The sequence below is a fragment of the Mizuhopecten yessoensis genome, unplaced genomic scaffold (genome assembly GCF_002113885.1).
Source record: "Mizuhopecten yessoensis strain PY_sf001 unplaced genomic scaffold, ASM211388v2 scaffold6307, whole genome shotgun sequence".
Classification (NCBI taxonomy): domain Eukaryota; kingdom Metazoa; phylum Mollusca; class Bivalvia; order Pectinida; family Pectinidae; genus Mizuhopecten; species Mizuhopecten yessoensis.
Window position 1 is genome coordinate 125,149 of NW_018406484.1, and position 15,884 is coordinate 141,032.

Consider the following 15,884-nt stretch of genomic DNA (forward strand, 5'->3'; position numbering starts at 1 on the left):
TGTTTGTTAAAGTGAATGACTTTGACTTATATTCAAGGTCACAGGGGTCAAATTTGTTTAAAATCTTTAAACAACCTCTTATGAATAACCATGGGTCCCAGGATGTTTATACTTTGCAAGTTGCATCCTGAGATGAAAGGCTATACAATGTGTTCAACATAATGACTTTGTTCGACTTTCAATCACAGGGGTGAAATGTTCAAAAAATAAAATAATAGGGTCTTTTGAATGAATTTTAATCATAAATACTGATATTTTGCCTGTAGCTTTATTTTAGATCACTTTTAAGGTTGCAAGTGTGAGTTTTATACCAGGTGAGCGATGCAGGCCCATTGGGCCTCTTGTTTCATTCTTTAGCAGGAAAAAAAAAATGTTCTTATCATTTAACACTAGGCAGCTAATTGTAATTGTTATAATATGATATGTATATGACTTAATTTTCAGATTAAAGATAAAGAGCTAAAACAAATAATACGAAGGAAACTAAGACTGAACCAACCCTATGCAGGAGTGTTTCTGAAGAAGGATGACAGGTGAATATAATTTAAATATAGTCATGTAATTTTGAGATCAACTTCATATATATATATTTAAAACAAAAAGTAGAAACTACCTGATGTTGCTATCTGTGCATAGATTTGCGTCACAGACTGGTGCTTTTCCTTTGGTAATTATTGCCCACTTTTTGATAACCTTGCTAATGTGTCTGTTAGTAATGGTTTCATTATTTAAATTGTATACCTGTTCATTTAATCTTTTCAATTGTCATTTCATACATTTACAACAAATTGTAAAATGACTAAATTTTATGGTTTGGTTGACTTGATCAACATTTCAGACATTTGTAACAACTTTGTGTACATATGCTTAAAGTGTAGCGAAATGCACTTGTCAATTATATTCTCATCTTGTACATATTTTACACTTTATTGTACATACACCTACCCATTATGTTTAATAAAGTTAAATGGCTCTTAAATATTTCATAGATAATTGCTTTTTAATTCTATTAAAATTTTACATTTGATTTAGTTATTTAACTGACTTAATGGAATCTTTCACACCTAATTTAAAATCAAAATCCATGGTAACACTTGTGAAAATATGGTCTGCAACAGAATTTTATCTTTAAATATTTTGGAATGTATGATATACACTAAAGCCAGTGAGCAAGAGTTGTGAATAGACTAGCAGAAAAATGTATGGTTTTAAATAATATAACCATTAATTCTTTGACTTTTGCAGCAATGAAGACGATGTGGTTACGAACCTGGATGAAATTTACGAAATGGGGTCATTTGTACAGATAACAAGTGTTCAAGAGTTTGAAGGCAAACTTAGACTCATGCTCCTTGCTCATAGAAGGTAGGTACTAATGTTTCAATGTCACTGTGTCAAGGGTTAAATAAGACAGCCACTATTGCTTCTGGTCATCCATACTAGCTTTCAGTAGACTGGCACTATCTCATATACTCATTTTCAAGACTAACAGAAGGTCAGATGGTACATATTGCTTCATAGACTAGTCCCTGTAAATGATATGACTTTGATTAGTCAAAGAAAAGAATGTAAAATGTATTTGATGTCACTGTAGGTAGGTTAGTATTATTAGCTCACCTGGTCGAAGGACCAAGGTGAGCTTATGCCATACTGTGGCGTCCGTCGTCCTTCCGTCCGTCTGTCCGTACGTCAACAATTTCTTTAAAGAACTTCTTCTTCTTAACCACTGGTTGGAATTAAACTAAATTTGACTGGAAGCATCCCTAGGTGGTGGGGATTCAAAATTGTACAAATGGTGGGGCTGACCCCCCAGGGGGCTGAGGGGCGGGGCCAAAAGGGGTCAATTTGCCCATATTACTTTAAGCGACTTCTTCTCTGAAACTAAGAAGTGGATATCAACCATATTTGACTGGAAGCATCCCTAGGTGGTGGTGATTAAAAATTGTACAAATGGTGGGGCTGACTCCCCAGGGGGCTAAGGGGCGGGGCCAAAAGGGGGCCATTTGGCTATATTGCTACAACCGACTTCTTCTGTAGAACTGTGCACTGGATATCAATCGAATTTGATCAAAAGCATTCCTGGGAGGCAGGGATTTAAAATTGTACAAATGGTGTGGCTGACCCCCCAGGGGGCTGAGGGGCAGGGCCAAAAAGGGTATTTGGCTATACTGCTTTAAGTGACTTCTTCTCTGGAACTAAGTGATGGATATCAACCTTATTTGACTGGAAGCATCTCTAGGTGGTGGAGATTCAAATTTGTACAAACGGTTGGGCTGACCCAACAGGGGGCTGAGGGGTGGGGGCCAAAAGGGGCCAATTTGGTTATATTGCTATAAATGACTTCTTCTGCAGAACTATGCCATGGATATTGATCATATTTGGTCGGAAGTATTCATGGGAGGCAGGGATTCAAAATTGTACAAATGGTTGGGCTGACTCCCCGGGCTAAGGGGTGGGGCCAATAAAATGCATTACTTGGAAATGGTTGAGATCCCCACCATATAACCATATATACAATTGCTGAGTATAAAGAGAAGAATGCACATTTGCTTCCAGGATGTCCCTATGGTCTGGCCCCACCCTTGGAGACATAGTCCCTGGGCCATAACTTTAAAACGGTTGAGACCCCCACCCCAAAACTATATATACAAATGCTGGGCATAAAGAGACGAATGCAATCATGATATCAGAATAGACCCTGGGGTCTGACCGAACCCCTTGGGACCTAGTTTCTTAGTCACAGCTTGGAAACAGTTGAGAGCCCCACCCTTTAACGGTATATATACAATTGCTGAGTATAAAGAGATGATTGCACATATGCTTCCAGGTTGGCCTTAGGGACTGCCCCACCCTTGGAGACTTAACCCCTGGGTCATAACTTTGAAATGGTTAATATTCCCACCCCAAAACTATATATACAATTGGTGGGCATAAAGAGACGAATGCAGTCATGACATTAGAATTTGTCCCAGAGTCTGCCCCACCCTTGCAGACTTGGCCCCTGGGTCATAACTTTGAAACGGTTGAGATCCCCACCCCAAAACTATATATACAAATGCTTGGCAAAAAAAGACAAATGCAGTCACAATATTAGAATCGATCCTGGGGTCTGGCCACAACTCTAGGGACCTAGTTTCTGAGTCAAAGCTTGGAAACAGTTGAGATCCCCACCCCATAACCATACATAAAATTGCTGGGCATGAAAAATGTAATATAGCTATGCTACAAGGATTGGCCTTGGGGTCTGGCCTATTCCCTTGATCTCATTTTGAGAATAGTTTGCCATGATTGCTTAGGTATCCAGGTGAGCGATACAGGCCCTCTGGGCCTCTTGTTGCTTTAAGTACTCAATGTCCTGGCTTACAGAAGACAGGCACTGTTGCTTAATAGACACACTGTAAAAGCTTTCAGAAGGCAGACACTTATCTACATGGCTTAGAGAAAGAACTAATCTCATCCCTTCGTAGACTCATTCATGACAAGTACATGACATGGTTTAATAGGGAAAGAATGAAAAAATACTGTTGTTAGGCCAAATAAAAATTCAAGATGCTTTTTTTTTCTAACCAGCTGAAAGTTTATGACTAACTCTTATAGGGTCGTTTGTGTCTTCAGGTTTTAATTGTGTTGTTTGTTTTTGTTACCAGGATCAAAATAACATCACTGGCTTCAGATAACATTGAGGAGGACACCAAAGATACAACAGACTTAGGTAGGTTATTTTTTCCAGGTAAAATGTGAATGTTAACGTTTTGATCTGCTTCAGATATCAATCATAGCAGTAGTTTTAGTGAAAATGTCTCGACATCTGTGTTGTCAACTGTATGTCACATAAAAATCTATTAGGACTCACAGGTCAAAAGCAAGTTCTTAAGTGAATCATAAATAGTCATATGCTGCTTCAGGAAATAGCAATATTGACAGGCATATTATATTCCATTTGATGTACCCTGTAACCCGGGTACTCAAAATTTGTAATGTTGCAATACTTCTTCAACAGAAGTGGTCACCAAAAACAAAGGCAATGGAAATAGGAGGAAGGAGAGAAGGAGGAGAAAGAAAAATGCAAAGACAGAAGAAATAACAGCTGCCCTAGATACAGAGATCATCGACAACGATGAGGTGGAAGGTCCCGACGATGATTCCCCCTTATCTGAGGATGTCATTGTCACTGAGGACACGCCTATTTCTGATGAGACCTCTCCTCCTACCACTGTCACACCAAACGAACACAGTGAAATGAAGGAGGAAGACGTGAAGGTGGTAGGCTCGGAACCCTCCAAACGAGTCATGTTTGTGGAGGTGGAGAATATCCAACATGAACCCTTCACTCGTAACGATGAAGTCAAGGTAAATCTGCAAATGTTAGAGGAATCATGGTTTAATATTATTATTTTAAATTAATCAGTTTTACTGGCTCATAATTACAGACAAAATAGCTTTAGGTGTCTTTTTGCTAATTGAGAAACAAATGTATCCCAGACACAGGACTGAAGTAAAGTAAAATTGACCCGTGGCAACGATATATCAGCAACTACAGTCAAATTGACTTGTGTCAGTGAGAGTCGAGCCTTTAGAATTCAGAAGTAAGATTGGTTAGTGTTACAGTTTCAATTACATGAAGATGATATATTTTTGATGTGAGTTTGAAATATCTGTAGACTTTTTTCTTGATGGTTTGGTTCCCCTATACATGTATTTATAATAATGGTTAAGTAAAACTTGTTAGGATATGTATTAAGTATCTAACAAGTATAATAATGGTTAAGTAAAACTTGTTAGGATATGTATTAAGTATCTAACAAGTATCTATAAATACAAAAACATATGATTGTTCAAAGATTTTAGTGGATTTTTTAAGTTTCACCTGTGTTTTATAAAGACATGATATTTTGTTACAGGCAGTCACATCTGAGATTGTGAAGACCATTCAAGATGTTATCAGCATGAATCCAGTTTACAGGTGAGTGTAACAAAGTAAACAAAGTAAGGCCATTAAGGTGTGACAAAGGAAGGAGATGCCCAAATGACATAGACAGTGATAACATTACTGTAAATAAAATACATTGTACACCAAATAAGTGTGATGACCACATAAATCCACTAGCGAATTACAGCAAATATGCTGGTAGGAATTTTCAATTAAGATAATAGGATTGTGTCGCCATTTCTCAGTAGAATTTTTTCAAATGTTGTAGTTATATTGCTTTGAAGTAAAGAAAATTTCTGCCAAAAAAGATATAGGTTGTCAGAATTTTAAGGATTTTAAATGGAAATTTATGTAAAACAGGGTGGATTTTGAGAAAAAAAATGAAACAGATTTTTTTACAAAATAATGTCAATTAAAATTATACTGACATAGATTAGTATTGCATTAATGTATATCGATTTCATAAATGCTGAAATTGTGTAAAATTAATTATCTATAAACGATTAAAAATTTACATTTTATAATAAAACCATATACACATAGTAATTGCATGTAAGAGTTATCGTTCTTGAAAAACTTCACAGTAGTGAAATAGGTAGCCGGTTACCTGAAGTACGGAAAAATGGACACATGTGACTCATTGATTAAAAAACAACTGAATTAATGCCTGGATTGCTTTGAAATACTTTGATATTGAAAGAACACACTGTTCTGTTAATAATAAACATACAATATTCATCAGTTTAATATTAAACATTAGAATATGCAGAACTTGTGATACTGTCTCCCTTCAACTAGGGATGTACTTCCTATTTCCATTTAGCAATACACTCCTATGACCTTAAACAAAAAATACAAAACAGATTTGAAGAGACTATGAATTACTGAAAATATATCGGACCTAAGAAAATTAAATATATGACCGTCACTCCACCATAACAAGGCTCATCCTGTTGACATATATAGTAAGGTTGTCTCCAAGATTTGAAACATTATTGAATTTACATATATAATCATTGCAGTACATGCTTACATAGATGTTGTCCTTGTGTCAACTTTTAGGGCACCTCAACAGTTTCAGCGATATGTTTTATATTCTAACTTAATACCAGTTTATTTTTCTGCTTAGGACCCAATTTTATCTCACCTGGCCTTTGACTGTGTCAGTGTTAATGTGAAATGGTCCTGTGTAAGCGTTCCGGGTTTAGTTCAGCTCACATGGACATCAATAAAATATTCATCATCATGATAATATGTTTTCATTGTTTACAGAGAAGCATTGGCCCAGCTGTTACAGTCGGACACTCGGTTTATAGACAACCCTGTCTACCTGTCTGATTTAGGTAAGCTTGATAAAGACAGCAGTAAGCATACTGTAGGTCAATTCCTGTTTACTTTGGCTAAAATCAATGAAACTCCATAGCGAACACAAAATCCTGCCCAGGATATGAAAACTCATGATATTAATGAATACCTCTGTCTGACACCTCAGTGTAGTAAACTTAGGAATTTTAAAGTTGTGGGAAGCAATAAAAGTGATAACCATGGGCTTGTTAGACCATGCCAGTTACTAGACTAGCTTAGTGGTTAATCAGAATCACCTAACAGCTTTTTACCTCCAGGCAGCCGGCAGGGTGTTCCAGAGAATATTACTGCCTGTATATGATTACGTGAAGCCAATTGAGATTAAAAATTGTCAAACTCTGTACATGTTTATCAAAATCTTTATATAACACAAGCAGTAGTCAGGCCTACCTCATTACACAAATTACTAGGAGTAACTATGTGGTAGCCTTACTAATACAAAACATCCAGTAAAAACACTTTTTTTATGCCCCCAGCATTATACAAATTAAGGTACAACCCTCCATAAAATGGGGGAACATATAGTGTTGCCCATGTCCATCCTGTTTCGTCGCGTCACGTCCCAATTCAAAGTAAACACTAAACAACTTCATTCTTTGACAGATTTTGGTCAAACATTGTTGTGCTTCAGGGATCCAAGGTCAAGGCCAAGGTCACACTTGCTATATATAGAAAATCATCAACTGATTCAATTTAAACACTTAGCAACTTCATTCTTTCATGGATTTTGGTCAAACTTTATGCAAAGGTCAAGTGGTTGTAACTTTTTATAGAACACTGAAAATAATTTCACATGGCAGTGGGGGGGTGAGGGGGGATGGGGTGGGGCATCATTTATGTCTTTCAGACATTTTCTAGTTTTTAAATATGATAGGAAGAGACTTGTTCACAAATTGTATATCCATAGATACTGTTATAGAAATTGAGGTGATATATATTCTCTCAATTCTGAATTCAAGTGTACGTGAGAAAACTTCCACATAGTTTGTGAAATAAAGTGTAAGCAAAAATATATTATTGTTCAGTAACTGTTACAAATTCTTGTAATGCTTTTCCAAACCATTTCTTATCATTTTCCTCAGATTGTCCTATAAAACTTCATAACTATGTGTATCATGGTTGGATAAAGTAACTGCTGCATAACTCTCTCAGGATTGTAAACAAAGCGTGAAGGTCACGACTGGAGATTATTGGGCAGGGATCAAGCTTTAGGTCATTTTGTTTTGATTTTGGCAGAAGAGCTAAATGGTTTGTTTGATATAAACCAGTTGAAGAGTTGGCCTACAAAATAACTGTAATTACTGTTTTGTTTATTTTCAGGCTGTGCTATGACGGGTGCTGACTCAGCAGACTTACAAACAGTCATGGAAGAAACCAATGTATGTATACACAAACCTGTAGTAAATGTTGTGTTTTACCTCATTGTATACTCACCTGGCCTGAAGGTCCTGTAGCTGTGTGTCCATTCATCATCTGTCTTGTCAACATGTTACGTTTGAAACATCTACTCTTTCATTGAACAACGTAAGCCTCAACTCCCTGATGTCAATCTCAAAGGATCGGTTGCAGAGCAAATTCAAACGTCCCTGGTCAGGGTTTCAGATACAGATTCTTTACATGATGCTGGGAAAATATGATATTAGAATAATCCTAGCTTAAGTTTTCAATTGGATTTCGTGAAATTCCACACTAGTATTTCTGACCTTTATCTCTTGAGACTGTTTGAAGCTGTGTTTGTTGAAGGCTGAGACCATTGCTACAGATTATTTACATGAAAAGGTGGTAAAATTGTTTTTTCCACAATTTCCTGATTAAAATTCATCTAAAGTTTATGAATGTTTACACAATTATCTTTATACCAATCTTAATAAGCCTGTTGAAATCCAAGGTTTTGTGTTTTAGGTCAAGGACACAGTTACATAATCTTTGAACATTGACTGAAAAAATTCCAACCAAATTCCATGTAAATCATTTCTAGTATCTCACTACCATAGTGTGTACTGCTTGTTTGAACAGACACATGATTTTCAATTTCTTACACTATCGCATAAGCATCAGATTTAGTATATAATTTATGCATATCATGCTATCTGACTCCTGCAGTTATGTTAACGGTTTCTATATACCGTTTTGGTACTCTCCTTAACTTTAAAGGAATAGGTACTAATTAGGGTAGGTGTTGAAATAAATCTGCTAAGGTGGTATTAAGGATAAGTGAAACTTTGTATCAAAATTAAAATGGAAACACAGTAAAATGTAAGAGCAGGCATACATTAATTGATGGTTATTTGGATGAATTATCAAGGTTGTTTAGAGGAACTTTATCTGTCAAATTTAAAAGTTAAGTAATTTAATACAGTCTAAACATTATTTGTATAATTCTCCTTTCATTATGAACAAAACAGAACAACTGTGTACATCCAGTAAACAGAATGAAAGTATAAAATGAGTGTTTTCTGTAAACCTCGCTCTTCACTTGATATTTTCACCTAGTCTCTGTATTTCTTTAATCAGTGTATATAAATGTTTTATGTATAGACTTTTGCTGATAGTATACATTGTATGATTTCAGCTATTAAAACGACTGCATTTGACCCTAGCATTGCTAAAGAGGGAATTACAGAGGATCAAGTTACAGAAAAGTATTCGTGAACAGGTGAGAAAATCATTTGGTGATGTACCCTTTTTAACTGTCTAACATTACGTTGCCTTTAAAATCTTTGGAGACTGTATCTTCAAACAGATGTATACAAAATCCTCTTGCATGTATCCACATAACACTGTGGATCGGTTCCACTTAAATATGTCACCATATCATGAACAGGTTGAGGAGAAGGTGAGGAAACAGCACACAGAGTTTATGCTCAGGGAACAGCTGAAGCACATCAAAAAGACTCTTGGAATGGAGAAGGATGACAAGGATACCATTGAGGAGAAGTTCAGAGAGAGGATGAAGGTCAGGGTCATCACTATTTAATGAAGCATGAAATACACAAAGTTCAAATTTTGCACTTTTTCAAATTATTAAAAATTTGAGAAATTTCAAATCTCAATAAATGATGTAGGACAAAATGAAAAGCTGTAATTGTTAGCTCACCTGGACCGAAGGGCCAAGTGAGCTTATGTCATGGTGCGGCGTCCATCCGGCGTCAACATTTTACTTTAAACAACTTCTTCTCAATAAGCAAGAGGCGTAGGGTGATGGTATTTGGCCAGTAGCATTTGATGTTTAAGGGCTACCAAGTATGTTTTCAAGGTTACAGGGGTCAAATATTTTGAAATCTTTAAATGACTTCTTCTGAATAACTAAAACTTCCAGGGTGATAGTTTGTTCATGTGAATGACCTCGACACACTTTCAAGGTAACATCTGGTCAACTGTGCATACATATTTTAAATGTCATCTTCTCAATAAACAAAAGGTTTAGGTTGGTGATATTTGGCAATTTGCATTCTAGGATGAAGGGCTATACAGTTTGTTCAACTTAATGTCCATGTTTGACTTTCAATGTCACAGGGGTCAAATAAGTATAAATAATTTAACAGATTCTTTTGAATGAACAAGACACTGATATTTTGCCTGTAGCTTTATGTTAGTTCACTTTTAAGGTAACAATTGTGAGATTAATACCAGGGGAGCAATGTAGGCCCATTGGGCCTCTTGCTATAAACTTATTTCATGCTTTTACTAGGTAATTAGATTTGGAAACCAGTGTAGTATAACACAATTGAAAGTGTGACCTTTATAAATTAGCTTAACCCCTTAACGTGGCTTGCCTTCGCCCTTATTATGTCTGATCTTCTAGCAACTTAACCCGTTAATTGATTCTGGATAAAATCAAGCTACAATTCCCATTTGTATACTACTTGACACTTATTCAGATAATTCAGGCTTAACATTGCTAATATACATATGATTTCCTTGCAGGATTTGGTTATACCTGAACACGTGAAGACACTGATTGATGAAGAAATGGCAAAATTTAGCTTCCTTGATTATCACTCTGCAGAATTTAAGTAAGTACATTACTTAATGTATATAGTCTATCTCTTCTAAGTTGCTCTATGAACATATGCATATGCTGAATCCACATCTGTGTATGATTAACAGGTAATTGGAACATCTATGTATGATTAACAGGTTAATTATTATCAAATGACATATTTGTTTTTAGGAAATCAGATGCAAAGACCCATTGCAACATCGTTAAAACACATTGCATGCATACAGGAAACATTAAGGGGAGACTAAAAGGGGATTTTTCACAATTTTTATGATCAGGTTTCTCTTGAGAGTTATAAACAGTAGTTTAAACCTTTCCCTGAGGTCTGATTGAATATCTACTGCTACCTGTCTTGTTACCTGGTATATAGAACTGCTTTATATATGTTTACAGTGTTACCCGGAACTACCTGGATTGGCTAACATCTTTACCCTGGGGAAAATACACAGAGGAAAATCTGGACCTAACAAGGGCAAAGACTATTCTTGAAGAAGATCATTATGGGATGGAAGATGTGAAAAACAGAATTCTGGTAAGACATATTTTATATAGTCCTGATTAGTCATTTTATCATAAGTTTTTTTTTTGACTGACAAATTATAATTCGATATCCTATGGCTGAGAAAGTTTCATGAATAGAAGCATAATTTGATTTCAATTGAGTTGTATGAGCTTTTGTGCATTACCAAGGTAACTTATTCTGGTCAGTAAGAGTTATCGCTCTTACATCCATGTTCTGAGGAGCTTCTGAAAGGCTATTGTCTTTATAGGTTAGTTGAATGTAAGGAAACAATACGTTTAATATCTGTCCCTTTTTAGCTAAATTATTATCAGATAATAGGCTGTTCAACTCTTTTGGCCCATGGTCCATTCTCAAACACATTCTTTGTAGGTTCCTCTTAGTTAGGTATGTTTAATTTCAGCTTTGCTGGGAAAAAAGGCAGATATCTTAAATTTCAGCATTGAAGATCGTTATCATTATTCCTCAAGAAGTCATAGATAGTTCTTATCTTAGATGTGCATGTTTAATTTTAAGGTCTTAAGTTGTGCATGTTCAATATCAAGACTGATCAAAAGACAAGAGGGTTGCCAGGTGGCCATCTTAGATTTTGAGAGTTAAAGTTTGTTATTACTATTTCTCAGAAAGTACTGGATCACTCTCAAATTTCAATAGTAAGTTCCTGTTAGTTCTTAATTGTTGACTGCGAGACAAATTGTAAGAACAAGTAGAATGCCAGGCGACTATCTTGATTTGTATACGCCCGCCCAATTTTGACGGGAGTATTATGGTATGGGGTTGTCCGTCTGTCCGGTTTAAACTTTTGTTTGTCCGGCAATCTCCTGTTACATTTTTCTACCAATCTCTTTGAAACTTGGCATACATTATAATCATGATATGAAGTTGTGTCTCCCTTAAAAGAACTTTGATTCAACAATGTTTCCAAAAGTTATCGCCCTTTGTTCATTTCAGTATTTGATTTTTTGTCAGGAGATCTCCTCCTACATTTTTCGACGGATTTCTTTGAAACTTAGAAGGCTAAATAATCATGATATGTTGTTGTGTTTCCTCGAAAAGAATTTTGATTCAACAATGTTTGCAAAAGTGATTGCCCTTTGTTTATTTCAGTATTTGATTTTTGTCCAGCAGTCTCCTCCTACATTTTTCAACGGATCTCTTTGAAACTTGGTATACATTATAATCACGATATGAAGTTGTGTCCCCCTTAACAAAATTTTGATTTAACGATATTTGCAAAAGTTATTGCCCTTTGTTCGTTTCAGTAACAATATTCGACGGGCGTATATTGTTCCGCCTTGTGGTACTCTTGTTGACAATTTCAGTTTGTTATTGCTATTTCTCAGAAAGCACTGGAGTAGGTTTTTCCTGTTCTCTATATCACATATTTTATTTTTAGTATCACACTGCTTCTTCAGAAAACAAAATGGATTCCTCAATAGGTCACAACAACAAGCTGACTGTGAAAGGACATTGTCGAACAGTGTGAGGTTTTGATCAAAAGTTACTTAAGTATCACGTACATGGTGCTTTTACTGTTGATATGAGTAAAGAAGATACGAGGCCTAACTGACAGAACTAAAGAAGATCTGAAGCCTCCTGGGATCTCAGTGGATTGAGCACCTGTGTTCCATCATTTATCTGCTTAATTAGGAAACCTTTTGAATTATAATTTTACACAGAGGGTTCCAAAGCATTAATGATAACATACTTATAATTGCAGGAGTTTATCGCTGTAAGCCAACTTAAGGGCGGTACACAGGGAAAGATACTGTGTTTCCATGGTCCCCCAGGAGTAGGAAAGACTAGTATAGCGAAGTCTATAGCGCGGGCATTAAATAGAGAGGTAAGTATATGAGCCAGTTGTATAGACCTGATCAGGGGAGGTTCATTGTAATAGCATATTTAGCACCAAAATCTGTGTAATTTAATCACAATTTATCTTGCTGATCCTAACATTGTTTTATTCAAGTCTAAGAAAACAAGCAAATACTCCCAGGTATTGAGTATGGTGTCAGTAGTCTGTGTACTAGCCCCAGGTATTGAGTACGGTGTCAGTGGTCTGTGTACTAGCCCCAGGTATTGAGTACGGTGTCAGTATTATGTTTGCTACATTGTAATTAAATCCTGGAACAGAAATCTGAAATGACCAGTAACACAACCAAAACTTCCTCCTGATGAAGTACTGGGAACTGATGTCACCCAAACAGACTTTTCTTGTTTTTGCCTCTTAATTGACACATGAAAGGTGACAATTTGCTATAACATCACATATATTTGTTTACATAGATAGGATTGGAAATGGAGACACACCTAATGTGGTGTTGAGGTATGTTAAAAAATAAGTTGGACTTTTATTAAATATAATTCTAGCCCCCCTTTTCCAGAAAATATTTTCTCAAGTCTAAGTGGTGTTCTTTTAGGATTTTTAGCTCACCTTTCATGCATCAATTCAGAGGTAGCTGAGTTAGAAATAAGTAAGTTCATAGTGCATGTTTAAATTGCCTTAGTGGACTGGATTGGAAATGGAGACACACCTAATGTGGTGTTGAGGTATGTTAAAAAATAAGTTGGACTTTCATTAAATATAATTCTAGCCACCCATTTCCAGAAAATATTTTCTCAAGTCTAAGTGGTGTTCTTTTAGGATTTTTAGCTCACCTTTCATGCATCAATTCAGAGGTAGCAGAGTTAGAAATAAGTAAGTTCATAGTGCATGTTTTAATTGCCTTAGTGGACTCTAAAATCTGTACACGCAATTTAAGAATATAATACAGAAGATATTTTAAATGATAGAGACTTCCTTAATTAAGTTAGCGTGTTAAATAAACACTATAATATTAGTCTATTTCTTAAGAAAACCAGCAAGTACTTCCAGGTATTGAGTACGGTGTCAGGGGTCTGTGTACTAGCCCCAGGTATTGAGTATGATGTCAGTGGTCTGTGTACTAGGCCCCAGGTTTTGAGTACGATGTTAGTGGTATGTGTACTAGCCCAAGGTATTGAGTACGGTGTCAGTGGCCTGTGTACTAGCCCCAGGTATTGCATACGATGTCTGTGGTCTGTGTACTAGCCCCAGGCATTGGATACGATGTCTGTGGTCTGTGTACTAGCCCCAGGTATTGAGTACGATGTCAGTAGTCTGTGTACTAGCCCCAGGTATTGAGTACGATGTCAGTGGTATGTGTACTTAGCCCCAGGTTTTGAGTACGATGTCAGTGGTATGTGTACTAGCCCCAGGTATTGAGTACGATGTCAGAAGTCTGTGTACTAGCCCCAGGTATTGAGTATGGTGTCAGTGGTCTGTGTACTAGCCCCAGGTATTGAGTACGGTGTCAGTGGCCTGTGTACTAGCCCCAGGTATTGACTACGGTGTCAGTGGTCTATGTACTAGCCCCAGGTATTGAGTACGATGTCAGTGGTCTGTGTACTAGCCCCAGGTATTGAGTACGATGTCAGTGGTCTGTGTACTAACCCCAGGTATTGAGTACGGTGTCAGTGGTCTGTGTACTAGCCCCAGGTATTGAGTACGATGTCAGTGGTCTGTGTACTAGCCCCAGGTATTGAGTACGGTGTCAGTGGTCTGTGTACTAGCCCCAGGTATTGAGTACGGTGTCAGTGGTCTGTGTACTAGCCCCAGGTATTGAGTACGGTGTCAGTGGTCTGTGTACTAGCCCCAGGTATTGAGTACGGTGTCAGTGGTCTGTGTACTAGCCCCAGGTATTGAGTACGGTGTCAGTGGTCTGTGTACTAGCCCCAGGTATTGAGTACGGTGTCAGTATTATGTTGCTACATTGTAATTAAATCCTGGAAGAGAAATCTGAGATGACCAGTAACACAACCAAAACTTCCTCCTGATGAAGTACTGGGAACTGATGTCACCCAAACAGACTTTTCTTGTTTTTGCCTCTAAATTGACACATGAAAGGTGACAATTTGCTATAACATCACATATTTGTTTACATAGATAGGATTTGAAATGGAGACACATCTAATGTGGTGTTGAGGTATGTTAAAAAATAAGTTGGACTTTTATTAAATATAATTCTAGCCACCCTTTTCCAGAAAATATTTTCTCAAGTCTAAGTGGTGTTCTTTTAGGATTTTTAGCTCACCTTTCATGCATCAATTCAGAGGTAGCTGAGTTAGAAATAAGTAAGTTCATAGTGCATGTTTTAATTGCCTTAGTGGACTCTAAAATCTGTACACGCAATTTAAGAATATAATACAGAAGATATTTTAAATGATAGAGACTTCCTTAATTAAGTTAGCGTGTTAAATAAACACTATAATATTAGTCTATTTCTTAAGAAAACCAGCAAGTATTTCCAGGTATTGAGTACGGTGTCAGTATTATGTTGCTACATTGTAATTAAATCCTGGAACAGAAATCTGAGATGACCAGTAACACAACCAAAACTTCCTCCTGATGAAGTACTGGGAACTGGTCTCACCCAAACAGACTTTTTTTGTTCATCCAACATATCATAATATCAAAGTTAATTTCAGTTATATATATTTAAGTTTGTTAAAGCCTTTAAATATACAGTCTTGTTCCTTGTTGTTTAACCATTATGTTTTTAAATATTGTTTAATTATTACAGCAAAATTAGGTTTTAGTTTCAGTGGAACTTTGTTATTGTTTAACCTTTGTAGTCAAGACTCTTGGTGTTTAACCTTGTTAGTCTAGACATTTTCTGTTTTACCTTGTTGGTCTAGACACTTCATTAATTTTACAACTGCAGGTATTTTGAGTACGATGTCAGTGGTCTGTGTACTAGACCCAGGTATTGAGTATGATGTCAGTAGTCTGTGTATTAGCCCCAGGTTTTGAGTACAGTGTCAGTGGTCTGTGTACTAGACCCAGGTATTGAGTATGATGTCAGTGGTCTGTGTACTAGCCCCAGGTATTGAGTATGATGTCAGTGGTCTGTGTACTAGCCCCAGGTTTTGAGTACGGTGTCAGTGGTCTGTGTACCAGACCCAGGTATTGAGTATGATGTCAGTGGTCTGTGTACTAGCCCCAGGTATTGAGTATGATGTCAGTGGTCTGTGTGCTAGCCCCAGGT

General features: G+C 36.7%; 1 protein-coding gene across 1 annotated transcript in view; it reads left to right on the top strand.

Annotated features, from left to right (window-relative positions):
- Positions 1-15,884, top strand: part of LOC110451944 (lon protease homolog, mitochondrial-like) — a 56,483-nt gene that overhangs the window by 5,917 nt on the left and 34,682 nt on the right. Inside the window, exons 2-13 of the mRNA XM_021500177.1 lie at positions 445-533; positions 1,246-1,365; positions 3,648-3,712; positions 4,001-4,350; positions 4,902-4,963; positions 6,203-6,273; positions 7,616-7,674; positions 8,868-8,951; positions 9,120-9,251; positions 10,223-10,311; positions 10,692-10,830; positions 12,539-12,661. Coding sequence (XP_021355852.1) covers positions 445-533; positions 1,246-1,365; positions 3,648-3,712; positions 4,001-4,350; positions 4,902-4,963; positions 6,203-6,273; positions 7,616-7,674; positions 8,868-8,951; positions 9,120-9,251; positions 10,223-10,311; positions 10,692-10,830; positions 12,539-12,661 — 1,383 coding nt within the window. The remainder of the gene's footprint in view (positions 1-444; positions 534-1,245; positions 1,366-3,647; positions 3,713-4,000; positions 4,351-4,901; positions 4,964-6,202; positions 6,274-7,615; positions 7,675-8,867; positions 8,952-9,119; positions 9,252-10,222; positions 10,312-10,691; positions 10,831-12,538; positions 12,662-15,884) is intronic.